Source organism: Erpetoichthys calabaricus, chromosome 4 (genome assembly GCF_900747795.2).
Source record: "Erpetoichthys calabaricus chromosome 4, fErpCal1.3, whole genome shotgun sequence".
NCBI lineage: Eukaryota > Metazoa > Chordata > Cladistia > Polypteriformes > Polypteridae > Erpetoichthys > Erpetoichthys calabaricus.
Window position 1 is genome coordinate 194,214,461 of NC_041397.2, and position 17,480 is coordinate 194,231,940.

Sequence of the window (17,480 nt, forward strand, 5' to 3'; positions counted from 1 at the left end):
CACCATTAGCAGTGCTGCCTCCTAGAACCAACATCCTAGGCTTGAATTCTGCTTAAAAGGTGTTTGCACTATCTGCCTGTGTCTGCGAGGGGTATCCTTCCACATCTTTGAAGACAAACATAAGATTAGCTGGCAACTCTAAAAGGAGCCCCGTGTCTGCATGTGCTCTGTCCAGCGGTGTATGTATGTATGTATGTATATATAATCTTGGGCTGGTGGCTATTTTGCACTCCATGCTGCTAAACAAAGGCTGCAGCCTGGAAAAAGCAGGTTTATAAAATCTGATAGATGGACAGGTATGCAGCACAATATACTCCCACCCTCAAACAAAAAAATAAATAAATTGTTCCATTACAAAAAAAAGTTTTAAGATTTTATTGGTTTGTTGACTAGAACAGACAGACATTCATTAACAGTTTGCCACTGAAGAACACTTTAATCTACTTTGATTTCAAATCAGCTCCATTGTTGGAAAGCATCTCACATCAACACTTGGAACATATGCATCGTAAAAATTGATAGAGTATATAAACAGGTAAATTTTGAATTGATGTACTGTATTCATTTAAACAGCACATGCAACATACAACATAAACACAACCTTATAAAAAACCATTATGAAGTTTCCAGAGATGTAGCTCAAATTTTTTGTCCACATCATATAAATGAATCCACTATAAACATATGGGGAAATGATCAATGCACATCCTTACATTGCAGAGCTGCAGGTAGATTACAATTCATATGTACCAAGACAATCAAAAAGTCTACATTTCTCCAGAGTGTTTTTTTTTTTTTTTTTTTTTAATTATTTTTAAATTTACCCCTGATAATACTACAGAAGAGGATGTTCACAAACATCAGCCAAAAGTTTTGAATTACAATATTAGTAGGTTTCTTCAAATACTATATTGAAAAAAAGAAGTGATTTTTGACTTTGGCATTCTTAATTTTGTGTTCATGTAAATGAATGGTACTTTAAATGCACATTCCTTATTAACATAATTCACACAGTACCATGAAAATCAAGGTATAAAACCCGTATAAAATTACCTGCACATCAGGTCTCTCTCTATTGATCCATTACTTTGATAAATACTTCAGGCTGCTTTTTGTGAACATTTCCAGCAGAGTAAGAATTCCACCATTCTTATCAAATAACTGTAGCATTCAAAGCTTTGAAGTTTTCATGACTGTATTGAGAATTTTCATTTAATAAAAAAAAAAAAAAAAACCCAAACACACAACCCTTTACCGTTTAAAAAGTTATAAAACAGTTACAATTGGGGTTCTTGGATGAAGCAAATATAAACATTTCAGACTAATATGTATAAAGGCACTTCAGTAGTTTCTCAAGATAGTAATCTTGCCAGAATCTCATTCACCATTTAAAAGGTACCACCAACAAGGCACCTTGGTCAAAAAACAAAAGCAATAAAGTGCATGGTTTCAAATATAGACAATCACAGTTTTAATGCATATACAAATACATTATGTAATTTCTTAAATGCATACAACATTAACAAACAAAAAACGCACACAAAACACAGTTATTTCTACCCCTTCAAACATTCAGAACACATTTGTAATAGTGTTTAACTATTGGAAACCCACCCTACCCTTCATTAGGCACATTAAGCCATTTACATTATTGAAAATACAGATATAGAATACCATCTGTGGCAATATTGTACTTTTACTAGTTTAAAAAAATTCCTACACAATTTACATAAATATTTATTTATGACAAAATCACCAAATGGCACCATGTCAGTACAAATATAGAAGAAAAAAAAATTATAGGTCTAATTTAACCATACAAGTGCTGCCTCAAGGATTTAAAAACCTTCATATTGCACAATCTGTGTGTTTACACTCATTTTATAAATAGAAAAATATGCTAGAATCTGTGCAATTAACCTAATATATAATGGTTATCAAAAGTGCAAAATACTGTTTAACAGTGTTTCTCTAATCTTGAAAAATTTGGTTAATGTTTATGCAAAATAAACTTAAGAGAAACCTTCCTTAATTTTCACTGAAAACTAGTAACACCATAACAGAATTTTGTTGTTACATTAAATATTGTAAAACCAGACAATCTGAATCCACTACACCCGTTTATCTAGTCTAAACACTCGTACATTTTGACAAAGTCAGCAGACTATTAAGCATTAAAAATCGGAGCAATGAAACCATTATATTACAAATATCGAAACAAGTAACACTTTGTTATGGGAATCATTTTAGAAAAATTATAGGAATCTCTATCAGGCATTCCCCATTCAACAGCCCACCTCCAGTTTATGGTTAACTAAACTATTCATAGCATAATGGTCTGTAAACAAAAAAAAGTCACTTAACTCATGATTAAACACATCCATGGAAATCTTATTAACAGAGCAGCAAGTTGAATATCAAACATTTTTTCCTCTTAGCAGACTTCCAGAGTATCCATGTCTCGTAAACCAAACTTGGTCTTGTATTTCTCAAACAGTTTTATAAGAGAATGTACATATAAGTCATGGTACTGGTCGATTTCCTCTTGTGTTGGGTTTTCAATCTTTGGCACTGTTATAGGTTCACCAACTGAGGAGAAAAAATAATTACTAAAGCTGAAATCAGAAATCAACACAAAAGCTGAAATTTCAATAAGAACAGCAGAGAATAAATCAGGACAAAACATGTCAGATCTGTACTAATTTAGTAAGATCTTTAAACCAAAAGTACTTAAATGGAGTCATGTTTAGGTAAAACTAAATTGAAACTAAAATGTCTTCGTACAGGGGAGTCAAAAATGAAGTACCACATTTCTCAAGGTCATTGCGCAAGGTAGAGGCAGCCAAGTGAGTTGGGGCAGGTGTCCTTTGATAGGCAATCCCTTAAATTTTCAGTCGGCAACTTGCCTTGGTCTGGTGCATACTGTGCTTTTGCCGTCAAAGCATTCTTAAAAAACAACAAATCCATCAATGAAACTATACAACGCACCTTCCGAATGCACTTCGGCATTCATCCTAACTGTGATGTCCCAAATCGGAAACCAATTCAGTGGGTGGCTAAATTTAGACAGACGGGTACAATATTAAACAGAAAATCCCCAGGCCGTCCTCAGAATGTATGAATGCCTGAAAACATCCAAGCTGTAAACGCATCAATTTTGCATTTTCCTAGACGTTCAATGCGCAAACATGCTTCTGCCTTAGGCATTTCCAACATGTCTGAGGAGGACTTTACATGAGGACCTTAATTTCCATGCACACAAAATGATGGTAGTGCAGGAACTCACTGAGAGAGACTGGGAGAGCAGTGGAGAGTTGTGCGTGAACATTCTGCAAACCGTTCAAGATGATATCACCTTGTGTAGCAACAAGGAACATTTCCATTTGAATGGTTGCACAAATAAGCAAAACGTTCGCTATTGGGCTGAAACTAGACCTTGTGAACTTTACAGACCCACTGCATAGCGAGCGTGTTACAGATTTATGTGCCATTGCAGAATTTGGCATTGTAGGCCTTTTTTTGAGGAGAGGGCAAAGATCACTGTCACTTCAGAACGTTACATTGAAATGTTAGAGAACTTTTTGCGGCCCCAACTGGAAGAAATGGATGTGGTGGATGCCTGGTTTCAACAGGATGGAGCAACAGCTCATATGAGATGGAGATCCATGCAAGTTTTGCAGGCAATGTTTCCGGGGAAGCTGATCTCCCTATGCGCTGATGTTGGGTGACCTTCATGTTCGCCTGATCTTGCTCCGTTTGATTTCTTCTTGTGGGGCTATCTCAAGTTGAAGTTGTACACACACCAATAACAAAAACAAAAAAAAAAAATAAGCCCTCAAGGACGCTATTTGCCACGAAATCGCCACTATTTCCCTTGAAATGGCCAAACGAGTCATACAAGCATTCAGAAATTCTCGAAGAGTATCGCTAATGATGGCTACCACCTTGAAGGCATCATTTTTAAAACAGTGAAAAAATTTTGTATACCCTTCCTTGTGTCGTATCAAATTTTACCTCGTAGTGTTTTTGTATAATAAATGTTTGAAATGTGGTACTTCTTTTTGGCTCACCCTGTGCATGATTACATAAACATGTGGTACAGTGGCCCTGAAGTGCAATGCACAAAAACAAATTAAAATCATGCAAAAACAAATCAGAAGCAATAAATGCAAATGGAGCAGTATGCAAACAAAATGACAACTGTGCAAACGAATTGTGAAGCATGAAAACACAGAAGTGCAGAACGCAAACTGAAGCAGAAAAAAAAAAAAACACACACACACAACACAAAAAAAAAGCCCATACAACACGATTCAATCCCAGCTTTACGAGTGGTATTGATCTCATCTTTTTAGGTATTTTTATATGTTGTGCCAGAAAAGAGGACATTTGTGTTCCTTTCAGTATTCTTTCTGCTAAAGCAGTGGCAGAGCAGACTGGGGTTTAAACAGTAGAAATATGACATGTCTACTACAAGCATAAAAGAACGACTTTGATGCCTCTATATCCGATATAATAGTTTGGTCTAAAATCCGCCAACTAACAAAATCATGTTTTAAAGACTCTTTGCATTTGCTCAGCTGTGTTTCCAATTTGGTTTTGTGTTTTCTGGTTTATTTTTGCATGAATTTTTTTTGCCCACTGTACTTCAGAGACACTGTAATGTGGACAACATTTGCTTCAATTAAAGTTGCAATTCAGTTAGATCTATTTTTCAATTTATCACAACTGGATTTTACAATTTTATCCACTCTGTTTAAGTAGGAGAGAGTTCTCCTTTGCACGCTTTTATCTAGGAAAGTCAATTTTATATAGGCTATAGGTCTATGCACTCACTGACTGACCATTTCCATGGAGTTAAGCTGACCTGGCTATATGCTTCAAAACATTGTAATGTTGGGATTATTCTTTAACTTATGCTTTCCATAATGAAGCAGCAGGGTTTACACCAAAATGTGTAAACGTATACAGGTATTCATTTTCCTATTTGTCCCAAACAGGGCACCGTCCCATAGCTAGATACAGTATTACCATGACCATGCCTCAATTACTTTTTGGGTGAAGGTTATGTTCCAGGGGTGTCTTTTTGAATTAGGACCAACATGATCTGAAGGGACCAAGATAGAACAGCAGACATGCAAACTGGATGTTTTCTGCGTAAAACTACTACCACCCAGCAAAGGAGCCGATGCCATTATGAATTTGTGCAACTAATTAAATGTTGCCACCAGTTCTTGGTAGATTTTCATAGGAGTTTTCTCCTAATTATGGATAGACATTATATTTACAGTGTACTGGTGGTGCCATGCATCTTAAAGATACTCTTCATATTAGTATGCTGTTAAAACTCCTCTGAATTTCTTTCTCAACCTGTATCTTTCAACAGCAAGATCCTGTAGATCCTCTGTCAGTTTCTTATGAATCATGGTTATCGGTTACTAAGTAACAGAAACCTTCAGGGGAAATGGCCAATTTTATTTATAGCAAAAGACAATCACTTTAATTATCAGTGCAAAAAAGTCAGTGAAGACAAAAAAAAAAAAGTTTAAAATTTGGATTGCAACTGTTTTGGAAGTATTATTACTTTTTTTCTTAAATACTCAGTTTTGTTTTTTAACCTAACAATTGACTACAAAACCCTACTAAAAAGGAAAACAGTCTGAAATCAATACATCAATTAAAAAGTGTAATGTCAGTAAAGGAAAACAAGCGTAATTATAAAACAATTTTTGTGCTAACATGCATCTCAATTGAATATTCTTTAGAGTTTTTAAATGTTGGTATACAACTAGGTCAGCCCAGTTTTTAATTAAGGATGGAATGTGAAATAAAATGCTTCTTCTGGTCCTGTAACACAACAGTGTATAAAATGTTCAGATAATTAAGAGGTGCATGACAAAATTGGAACGATAAATATTTATGTAAATTAAAACTATTGTTTTGTAAGAATATACTTACCAACAGTGTTGATTGACATGGAATATGGCACAATTCCCCAAGTGTTTGCAGAAAACATTCCGCAGCCATGGAACAAACAAGGTGCAAATCCCATTATCTTTTGAAATTTCTTTTGAAGATTTCTTCCCCAAGAACCTTCTTCAAAAATAATCTGTTTATAGACCTCATTCTCTCCAAATGAATATACAGGAACCAAGTCAGCACTACAGTGGAGGAGGAACAATAACATTTTTGTATGATTATCAAACATATTCAATCTCCCAGAGACAAAAACATTAATATTTATAAAATTTCTTGATCATGTAAAAAAAAAAAAAGTTTCACTTTAGAATTCAACTTCTTGTGGCAAATGTATAGTATGACTGGACAAAAAACAAAACCAGCCTATCCTTCTGCATTTCAACAAGATTTTTGAGGGATAAAGAGGTGCACCTTCATGCACAGTTAATCATTAATATTTTAACAAATAACATGCTTCGGAATGAAAAATAAATACAAATACATCATTTCAGTAACTACCAAAACCAATAAAAATTTGTAATCATTACCCAACAGATATTTTGCCATTCTGTCAACCAAGGTTATTATAGTTAACGAAAACTAAAATCAAAACTGAAACTGTTATAAAAAAAACATTTTCGTAAACTGAAATAAAATTAACAAAACCTAAATGAAAAACTAAAACTAAACGAAACTATTAAAGTACAGTTAGGTCCATAAATATTTGGACAGAGACAACTTTTTTTCTAATTTTGGTTCTGTACATTACCACAATGAATTTTAAATGAAACAACTCAGATGCAGTTGAAGTGCAGACTTTCAGCTTTAATTCAGTGGGGTGAACAAAACGATGGCATAAAAATGTGTGGCATTTCAGGGGCTCAAAAGTAATTGGACAATTGACTCAAAGGCTATTTCATGGGCAGGTGTGGGCAAGTCCGTCGTTATATCATCAATTAAGCAGATAAAAGGCCTGGAGTTGATTTGAGGTGTGGTGCTTGCATGTGGAAGATTTTGCTGTGAACAGACAACATGCGGTCAAAGGGGCTCTCCATGCAGGTGAAAGAAGCCATCCTTAAGCTGCGAAAACAGAAAAAACCCATCCGAGAAATTGCTACAATATTACGAGTGGCAAAATCTACAGTTTGGTACATCTTGAGAAAGAAGGCAAGCACCGGTGAACTCAACAACGCAAAAAGACCTGGACGTCCACGGAAGACAACAGTGGTGGATGATCACAGAATCATTTCCATGATGAAGAGAAACCCCTTCACAACAGCCAACCAAGTGAACAATACTCTCCAGGGGGTAGCTGCCAACCAAGTGAACAACACTCTCCAGGGGGTAGGCGTATCGATATCCAAGTCTACCATAAACAGAAGACTGCATGAAAATAAATACAGAGGGTGCACTGCAAGGTGCAAGCCACTCATAAGCCTCAAGAATAGAAAGACTAGATTGGACTGCTAAAGAACATCTAAAAAAAGCCAGCAAAGTTCTGGAAAAACATTCTTTAGACAGATGATACCAAGATCAACCTCTACCAGAATGTTGGCAAGAAAAAAGTATGGAGAAGGCGTGGAATAGCTCATTATCCAAAGCATACCACGTCATCTGTAAAACACGGTGAAGGTAGTGTGATGGCTTGGCCGTGCATGGCTACCAGTGGCACTGGGACAGTAGTGTTTACTGATGATGTTGACACAGGACAGAAGCAGCCAAATGAATTCTGAGGTGTTCAGAGACATACTGTCTGCTCAAATCCCGCTAAATGCAGTCAAATTGATTGTCCATCTGTATCATGAAACGCCGCCCAATGACCCAAAACATAGAGCCAAAGCAACCCAGGAGTTTATTAAAAGCAAAGAAATGGAAAATTCTTGAATGGCCAAGTCAGTCACCTGATCTTAACCCAGTTGAGCATGCATTTCACTTGTTGAAGACTAAACTTCAGACAGAAAGGCCCACAAACAAACAGCAACTGAAAGCCGCTGCAGTAAAGGCCTGGCAGAGCATTAAAAAGGAGGAAACCCAGCATCTGGTGAGGTCCATGAGTTCAAGACTTCAGGCTGTCATTGCCAGCAAAGAGTTTTCAACCAAGTATTAGAAATGAACATTTTATTTCCAGTTATTTAATTTGTCCAATTACTTTTGAGCCCCTGAAATGAAGGGATTGTGTTAAAAAAATGCTTTAAGTTGCCTCACATTTTTATGCCATCGTTTTGTTCACCCCACTGAATTAAAGCTGAAAGTCTACACTTCAAGTGCATCTGAGTTGTTTCATTTAAAATTCATTGTGGTAATGTACAGAACCAAAATTAGAAAAAAAGTCGTCTCTGTCCAAATATTTATGGACCTAACTGTAGCTGCAAAGACTAACTGAAATAATTTACTTAATTGAATGAATATTCTTGCTATTTGTTTTTAACCCTTATAACTTTGAACTCTAAAACTGAAAGTCATCCACCATGAGCCGCCCGCACATATATGTTCATCCAGTGAACAGCGGCTGGTGAAGGTGGCCGGGTGTTCACACAGCATTTGCGGTGACAGAGCAAGCTGAATATGCAGGTAAATCATGTGGAACAGAACGATTTACGTGACGCCTTTCTTTGCACTTGTATATAAAGATATAATTCAAACGCATGAAACTGGAATGTGGTGGTAAATAAAATCTTTACCATATGGACAGAAAAATCACGAGTGAGTAACATTTCAGTTTATTTCTCAGGTGCCTGCTTTTGGCTGACAGTAATTCATCTGCCACTTCACATACGAAGTAGAGAGAAAGTATAGTAATACCTTGAGATTTTGAAGTTTTAGACCTTCCAGAGTCCGAAAAATACTGTTGTTTTTTTTTTTTGGAATTATGTCTGTGTGTGTAAACATGATAACTCAAAAACGCACCTAGATAGATTGATGAAATTTGGCATGTGGTTGTTACCCCAGAATTGTAGATCTGTATTAACTTTTGGGCTAAATCCATCAACTGGAAGTGGTACTTTACCTGAACACGTATGTTCATTATTAATTTGATTTGATATTGATGGTTCTTTAATTTACATAATATGCTCATTGTGTTGTGGTTTACTCCTCAAATATCCATCCCCATATCATGCAAGATCAGCATATTGTGCCTAACCAATTACTTTTGCTTTAAAAACGTCCTTTAACAATGAAGAGATACAAATCTTGTAAAATTCCCGAGTTGGCAATGTCTCTACTGAACTACAGGTAGGTAGGCGCCAAGTGATGATAAGCTAAACATACTAATGTGTTTTTGTATTTATCCTATACTAATTTAGCTTTTTTAGTTCATATTCACAGCTCAAAATACCTGATACTGTGAAAATAATCCAGTAGCAGAATTAGGTTTTAAAATATCTGTCCCCATTTTTTCAATGTTTCACTCTCAAAATAGATAGTTGAAATCATCATATTCTTTTTGTTCTTAACATCAGCCATATCATTCATATTGCATACCAAGGATTTTTCCTGCCTTGCATCCAAACCTGCTTGGGTAAGCTCCAGGTTCCTATGATCCTGCTCTGGATAAACAGATTTACATAATGTTCTTAATCTCCGATCCTGTCTCTGTTGTTTTGTGCTTGTTCATACTCTTAACTGTTCTTGCTATGCTCATTATGGGTTTACTGTTCTTATGGTGGGCTATTCAAGTCTCACTGCCCCTAACCTCGACACTACATGCTTGTTTTTTCTTGGTTTCCCTCAATACAGCTAAGTAGGGTCTGCACACTAATTCAAGCCTAAGACCCCTGTTCTTCCTTAGCCCCTGTGATTTTCATGGTCACACCTGTCAGAACACAGTAGATTCGGTTTTCTAATTTTTGATATCTTTCCAGGCCTGCAGGTGGCAAAATTCTGTCTAAATTGTTTGTGCCCGAGATGGAATCAGAGATGAATATGGCTGGTAGAAAATAAAGCCTAGTATTTGAGATTTTTGAATGCAATATTGAAGGCATTCATTATAAGCACTTTGTCATTGGAGCAGGATATGTTGTGTGCTATAGACATTTAGAGTAAAAAACCCTCACCTTAAAATTCACCTAAATTTCATTACAAATTGGCCCATTCTGGGCAATAAAAGGAAAAGAAAAAAAAAATGCCGACAGTCAGCGCAGATTTGTTCAGCACAAATGATATAGAAAATATTTTTAAAATCATAAAATTGTTCATATTCAGTATCTGGCTTTGATTATGCTTGTTTTAATCAGACAAAAACAAAACCAAATAGTAAACTGTGTCGTGTGGTGTAGTAAGCTTCCACTAACATTACATTAAACTCATAATATCCAAACCCATTACATGTACACTTCTGTTTCATTGTGACACAAACAATAAACTCCATAGTAGCTCTTTAACCATACTATAATTACTAAAACTAAATTATATTATATACACACATACATATACATATACTGTACATACATACATACGGTATATACATACACACACACACACATACATAGCACTGTGCAAAAGTTTTAGGCAGGTGTGAAAAAATGCTGTAAACAAAGAATGCTTTAAAAAAAAAAATGGAAGTGTTTCATCAATCAACAAAATGCAGTGAATGAACAAAAGAAATCTAAATCGCATCAATATCTGGTGTGACCACCCTTTGCCTTCAAAACAGCATCAATTCTTCTAGGTACACTTGCACACAGTTTTTGAAGGAACTCGGCTGGTAGGTTGTTCCAAACATCTTGGAGAACTAACCACACATCTGTGGATGTAGGCTTCCTCACATTCTTCTGTCTCTTCATGTAATCCCAGACACACTCGATGTTGAGATCAGGGCTCTGTGGGGGCCATACCATCACTTCCAGGACTTCTTGTTCTTCTTTACGCTGAAGATAGTTCTTAATGACTTTGGCTGTATGTTTGGGGTCGTTATCCTGCTGCAGAATAAATTTGGGGCCAATCATATGCCTCCCTGATGGTAGTGCATGATGGATAAGTATCTGCCTGTATTTCTCAGCATTGAGAACACCATTATTCCTGACCAAATCTCCAACTCCATTTGCAGAAATGCAGCCCCATACGTTCAAGGAACCTCCACCTTGCTTCACTGTTGCCTGCAGACACTCATTATTGTACCGCTCACCAGCCCTTCAAAGAAACTGCATTCTGCTACAGCCAAATATTTCAAATTTTAACTCATCAGTCCAGAGCACCTGCTGCCATTTTTCTGCACCCCAGTTTCCTATGTTTTCGTGCATACTTGAGTCACTTGGCCTTGTTTCCACATCGGAGGTATGGCTTTTTGGCTGCAACTCTTCCATGAAGACCACTTCTGGCCAGACTTCTCCGGACAGTAGATGGGTATACCTGGGTCCCACTGGTTTCTGCCAGTTCTGAGCGGATGGCACTGCTAGATATCTTCCGATTTCGAAGGGTAATAAGCTTGATGTGTCTTTCATCTGCTGCACTAAGTTTCCTTGGCCGACCACTGCGTCTACGATCCACAACGCTGCCGGTTTCTTTGTGCTTCTTCAAAAGTGCTTGAACAGCACATCTTGAAACCCCAGTCTGCTTTGAAATCTTTGTCTGGGAGAGACCTTGCTGATGCAATATAACTACCTTGTGTATTGTTGCTGTGCTCAATCTTGCCATGACATGAAACGGTCTTCCACAACCTCACCTTGGTAGCACAGTTTGGCTGTTCCTCACCCAATTTTAAGCCTACTACACAGCTGTTTCTGTTTCAGTTAATGACTGTTTCAACCTACGTGTGACATTGATGATCATTAGCACCTGTTTGGTATAACTGGTTGATCATACACCTGACTATAATCCTACAAAATCCCTGACCTCCTGCAAGTGTACCTCTAAGAATTGATGCTGGTTTGAAGGCAAAAGGTAGTAACACCAAATATTGATTTGATTTAGATTTTTCTTTTGTTCGCTCACTTTGCATTTTGTAAATTGATAACAATAAACAATCATTTATATTTCTGAAAGCATTCTTTGTTTACAGCATTTTTTCACACCTGCCTAAAACTTTTGCACAGTACTGATTATATATATATATATATATATATATATATATATATAAAAAATAGAAATGCCTTTGTAAAATAAAAACTAGACTAAAAATACACTATGAAGGAAAACAAAAACTAAACTGAATTTCCAAGTAAATTCAGAAAACATAGAATATAAAAAGGCAAAACTATAATAACCTTGCTGTCAACTCCTATGTGCAAATCAAGATACATCCAGCCTAATCACCATCAGCAACAATTAATACCTTCATATGGATGGGTACTTTTTTCACCTTGCTGGGAACAATTGCAGTTACAGATATCCTTTAATTTACATAGGTTTGTGAACTCTTGACTGGTGGTGTGTGTTTTACTTAGGTTATGCTATACATTTCACTCATACTATCAAGAAAAATATCCTTTAAATAAAAAGGGGGCATGGATTACTAGCTGTGCACATTTAACACTGCGTTTTTCTTAAACATATTTCTAACCTCATACAAACTGACTCAGTTGTTAAATACCTATCAGGGCAGCAAGCAACACTACCAATTGACTCTATACTATGGTCATAGACAAATCTTATCTGGAGCAACTGTTAAGATGTCTTCAAGCAATGGAATACAAAGGTCAGAGCACTATGATCCATATACCTCTCAAAGTTGTGTAGATCAGCTCAGTGCTCCATAATACCTGCTTGGTGCTTAACACTTGAAGCCCTGGAGCCCAGATAGACTTGAATGGGAGAACTTCAGCTGCATTGGTAAGGGGATAGGATAACAGGCTGCTTGCTGCCTGTACTGATTGACACATTTGCAAAACAATGACGCTGATGGAAGAGGTGCAGGGGGAATTTAAGGTGGCCTGGCATTACAACTTTTTTCGTAGGCTTCAGGGATTTTAGTGTTCCTTCAGTTCAACATGCCTCATGCAGCGTGTACTCAAAACACACATTGGGTTTGTAAAATTAATGCAGGAAATTATGTAGATGTAAATCACAAATATGTATAATGTCCAGCCAACACTGGCCACCGTTGTTTCCAATGAAACCCACCCCTGAGCTTATAACACTAAAGTATGGTATTCCCAATGTACAATTACAACTTGGTTGCCATAAGAATAGCAAACATTAAGGACTTAAACAGTCAACATCTACGTCTTTATTCCAGTTTATTATGTTTCCAAGTCATTCAGGAATACCCCACTAATACACATGTGTTCATTTCCCCAATTTCTTTTCATTTTGCACAAAACAATTTCATCTTCCTCCTATATCATGTGACAGCATTTGTCATTTCATGATCATTTCTGATATCTAAACATTTTAACAGGATATGGTTATAAAATAGAATAAAATAGCGAGCTGTAAAGGGTGTATTTTACTTTTGTATCTTTCCCAACCCTTCTCACCTTAAGTGAAAAGGCAATCAAAATGTAAATGTAACCACTACTACTATTACTGTATGTTTGAACCTGAAAAAAAAAAAAAAAAAGTTATATGTGGATTTTTGTTAAATCTGGAAATCTGCATGCTGACAGATTTCCCGATATCAATTTTGGGAATATTACATGGCCAATTTGTAGTTTCTCCAAAATAAACACAACTGTGTTTCTTTTTCCTAATTGTTCCTTATATAAAGGCCTCAAACTGGGCGACATACACCACAATCCAAATGCCCAGTTTGGTATAATTCTCTTACCCTTGCTGTAAGGCCAGCTTCACAAATCCTTTGCGGTTCTTCAGAGTCACTATGTTCTTCCCAGGAGTGCAGTCTAGAGACTCAGCAGCACCACCTACAACAATGACTACAGCATTGCCAGTTCCGCTCTTTGAGAGAATGTAGTCTATTGCCTTTCGATTAACAGGGCAAATTCCTGCAAAGCACATACAAGTCTGTTAAAAAACTCATAATGGACCAAAAAAAAGTTTAAAATTGTAGTACTGTAATGCATTTGTTTCAATTTTGTGTTCATATACACAGTAAAATTTTGCTTACACAACAAAGAATAATTAGAATGAGGAAAAATTTGGCAAATTTATGGTAACCATTATAAAGCAAAGCAGAAACCAATAAGTTTTCATTGCAGCCAGTCTTGGTCAGAGACTACTTTATGCCTGCACAGTCAAATCATCAATTCCTAGATGACTTAATGAATATCCTACTGCAGTATAAAAAGGTAGTAAAATATGCTGGAAATAGCGGTTCATGTAACTGGGAGTAATTGGCAGTACTTGGTACATGTAATAATAATAATACATTTTATTTATATAGCACCTTTCCCATGCTCAAGTGATGATTATTTGAGGGAATACATGTTGAAAACAACAAAAAAATTAGCCAATGCGGAGTCTGGGTATACCAAAACAAATATTCATCTCTACAATAGAATTAAATTGTTAATTGAGTTTTAAAAACACATGTTTAATTATAAACTGAGAATAGTACATCAATTGTAGTGTTAACTGTAGTTCCTATAAAGTTTCTTAAACTAAACAAAACATAAAAAGGGCAGCTTAAGTATGCTGTGTGGATTACATGAAGGTACAATAAAATGTAGATTAAATAGTGAAGGGAGGTAAAAGAACAAAATTTAGATTGTATTTACAAATGGGAAAAGAGCAAGCAATAATTGAACCTTATAACACAAGTGAAATGACAGTTCCCAAATGTTAGAATGCAACTTAACTTTACTGTGCCTCAGAAAACACCTACTGCTTGACTTACAGTATAAAAACCATTCAAGTTTAAGGAGATAGAAATCACGATTAAAACAACAGACAAGATAGTATCGGGAAGAAAAATACTTCGTTCTTCCAAAAAAATAAAGATTTTGTTGAAAAAGACTGTCATGACAAAAAAAACAAAAAAAAAAACTGTACAAATTGAAATAAAGATAATGCAATAAACAAACACATTACACAGTTCAGAAATTACCTGCATGGGCTTGCTGATGTTATGATTACTTTCCTTAATTGTTTTAATTGCATTATTCCACAGACATATGTTTCTGTAATGTATTACCCATTTACACATGTGCTTCTGCCATATAGAACACAGAAAAATAGTTTCTGCATGCATGTACAGTAGTAGTAAGAACTTTGCGATATGATACATATAATACAGGGGTTATGATTCAAAATATTGCAATACTGTAAGCAAGGTGATGTATTGTGTTTTTTTTAAATCTAATTTAAGGAAAACAAATCATAGTATAAAGAATACACCACTATGTGCATAAAATCAGAGAAAACAAAACAAAACAAAAAAAAAAAAAAGTTTACTTTATGCAATCAGAACAGTGGGATCGGCAACTGCATTTATCACAGTCCCTATAACTTCAGGCATCATCGCATTACCTTTTGTGCAATCAGAGGAAAGGAATTAACATATTCCTATATCACTAAAAAAAAAAAAAAAAAAAAAAAAAAAAAAAAACACCTATACAGTAATCCCTCGCTACTTCGCGGTTCACTTTTCGCGGATTCACGACTTCGCGGGTTTTTAAATACAAGTGATTGCCCGCCTATCGCGGAAGTTATGTTCCAGACCCATCAGCAACAGGAGAAAATCCGCGATATAGAAAGACCATATAAATAAACATTTTATAGTTTAAGCCTTAAAATACCCATCCCACATGCTTTAAACACATGTAAACTTATAAAACACACTTTGTTAACACATATGATATGTGGATGTCGGGCTAAGGATATGAGTAACATCTCACTATTATAAAACATTTTAACTTCACGCAAGACAAGACAGTGAGACAGGAAAATAGGTGCTGTACAGGCTTTTAAATTATTGACACGCAGAGCGACAAGCAGCACAAAGCCAGCACAAAGTCCACTTCTCCTTAGCGTTCATTCAGCTCCCCACCACCTTGACAATGCGAAGTGGCAGGAGCGAACTGCGCCTCCGGGGAGGTGGGGTTTGAGCGAATGTGCGTTCAGCCCTCACACACCCCCACTCCTCCTCCTCCTTCCGAACGCGCAGAGCGACAAGCAGGCATTTTGGCAGAAGCAGCACAAAGTCCATTTCTGCTCAGCGCGAGTTCAGCTGCCCCCCTTCACAAAGCGAGTGCAGACACATCGACATCTGATCGTTGCGTGCAGTGTACAGTGTTGATCTGCGGTGTTTAAGAATGTAGGAAGTGTTTAAGAGCATAGGAAGTGTTTATAAGAGTGTGGGAAAGGTTAACAAGAGAGTGAGAAAGGTTTATAAGAGTGTGGGAAGGGTTTATAAAGCCTTAAAATATGTATAAATAATAAAATATAGGTCGCTACTTCGCGGATTTTCACCTATCGCGGGGGGCTCTGGAACGTAACCCCCGCGATAGGTGAGGGATGACTGTACTTTTTGATCCTGCTTTAAAGGGTTCACAGTTCACACTATGTTTCAAGTAGTTTAAGAAAATGCATAGCACTTTAATCCGAACAAAAGAATTAACATTTGTTTACAGTACATCATATCAGTAAAAAATAAAAGTGCTTACAGGATTCTTTAGATAAACAAATTGAGAAAATTAAAAAATGGCCTATATACTACACTAGTATGTGAACCTTTAAAGCAGAACTTGAAATATACAGTGCATCTGGAAACTATTCACAGCACATCACTTTTTCCACATTTTGTTATGTTACAGCCTTATTCCAAAATGGATTAAATTTGTTTTTTTCCCTCAGAATTCTACACACAACACCCCATAATGACAACGTGAAAAAAGTTTACTTGAGGTTTTTGCAAATTTATTAAAAATAAAAAAAATTGAGAAAGCACATGTACATAAGTATTCACAGCCTTTGCCATGAAACTCAAAATTGAGCTCAGGTGCATCCTGTTTCCCCTGATCATCCTTGAGATGTTTCTGCAGCTTAATTGGAGTCCACCTGTGGTAAATTCAGTTGATTGGACATGATTTGGAAAGGCACACACCTGTCTATATAAAAGGTCCCACAGTTGACAGTTCATGTCAGAGCACAAACATGAAGCATGAAGTCAAAGGAATTGTCTGTAGACCTCAGACAGGATTGTCTCGAGGCACAAATCTGGGTAAGGTTACGAAAAATTTCTGCTGCTTTGAAGGACCCAATGAGCACAGTGGCCTCCATCATCCATAAGTGGAAGAAGTTCGAAACCACCAGGACTCTTCCTAGAGTTGGCCGGCCATCTAAACTGAGTGATTGGGGGAGAAGGGCCTTAGTCAGGGAGGTGACCAAGAACCCGATGGTAACTCTGTCAGAGCTCCAGAGATCCTCTGTGGAGAGAGGAGAACCTTCCAGAAGGACAACCATATCTGCAGCAATCCACCAATCAGGCCTGTGTGGTAGAGTGGCCAGACGGAAGCCACTCCTTAGTAAAAGGCATGGCAGCCCGCCTGGAGTATGCCAAAAGGCACCTGAAGGACTCTCAGACAATGAGAAAGAAAATTCTCTGGTCTGATGAGACAAAGATTGAACTCTTTGGTGTGAATGCCAGGCATCACGTTTGGAGGAAACCAGGCACTGCTCATCACCAG

At 36.7% G+C, this 17,480-nt stretch overlaps 1 protein-coding gene across 1 annotated transcript in view; it reads right to left on the reverse strand.

The window, feature by feature from the left end:
* Positions 1-785: 785 nt before the first annotated feature.
* Positions 786-17,480, reverse strand: part of dgat2 (diacylglycerol O-acyltransferase 2) — a 39,300-nt gene continuing 22,605 nt past the window's right edge. The window contains exons 6-8 of the mRNA XM_028800120.2: positions 13,664-13,838; positions 5,959-6,161; positions 786-2,589 (exon numbers count right to left, since the gene is read on the reverse strand). Coding sequence (XP_028655953.1) covers positions 2,435-2,589; positions 5,959-6,161; positions 13,664-13,838 — 533 coding nt within the window. The 3' untranslated portion in view covers positions 786-2,434. The remainder of the gene's footprint in view (positions 2,590-5,958; positions 6,162-13,663; positions 13,839-17,480) is intronic.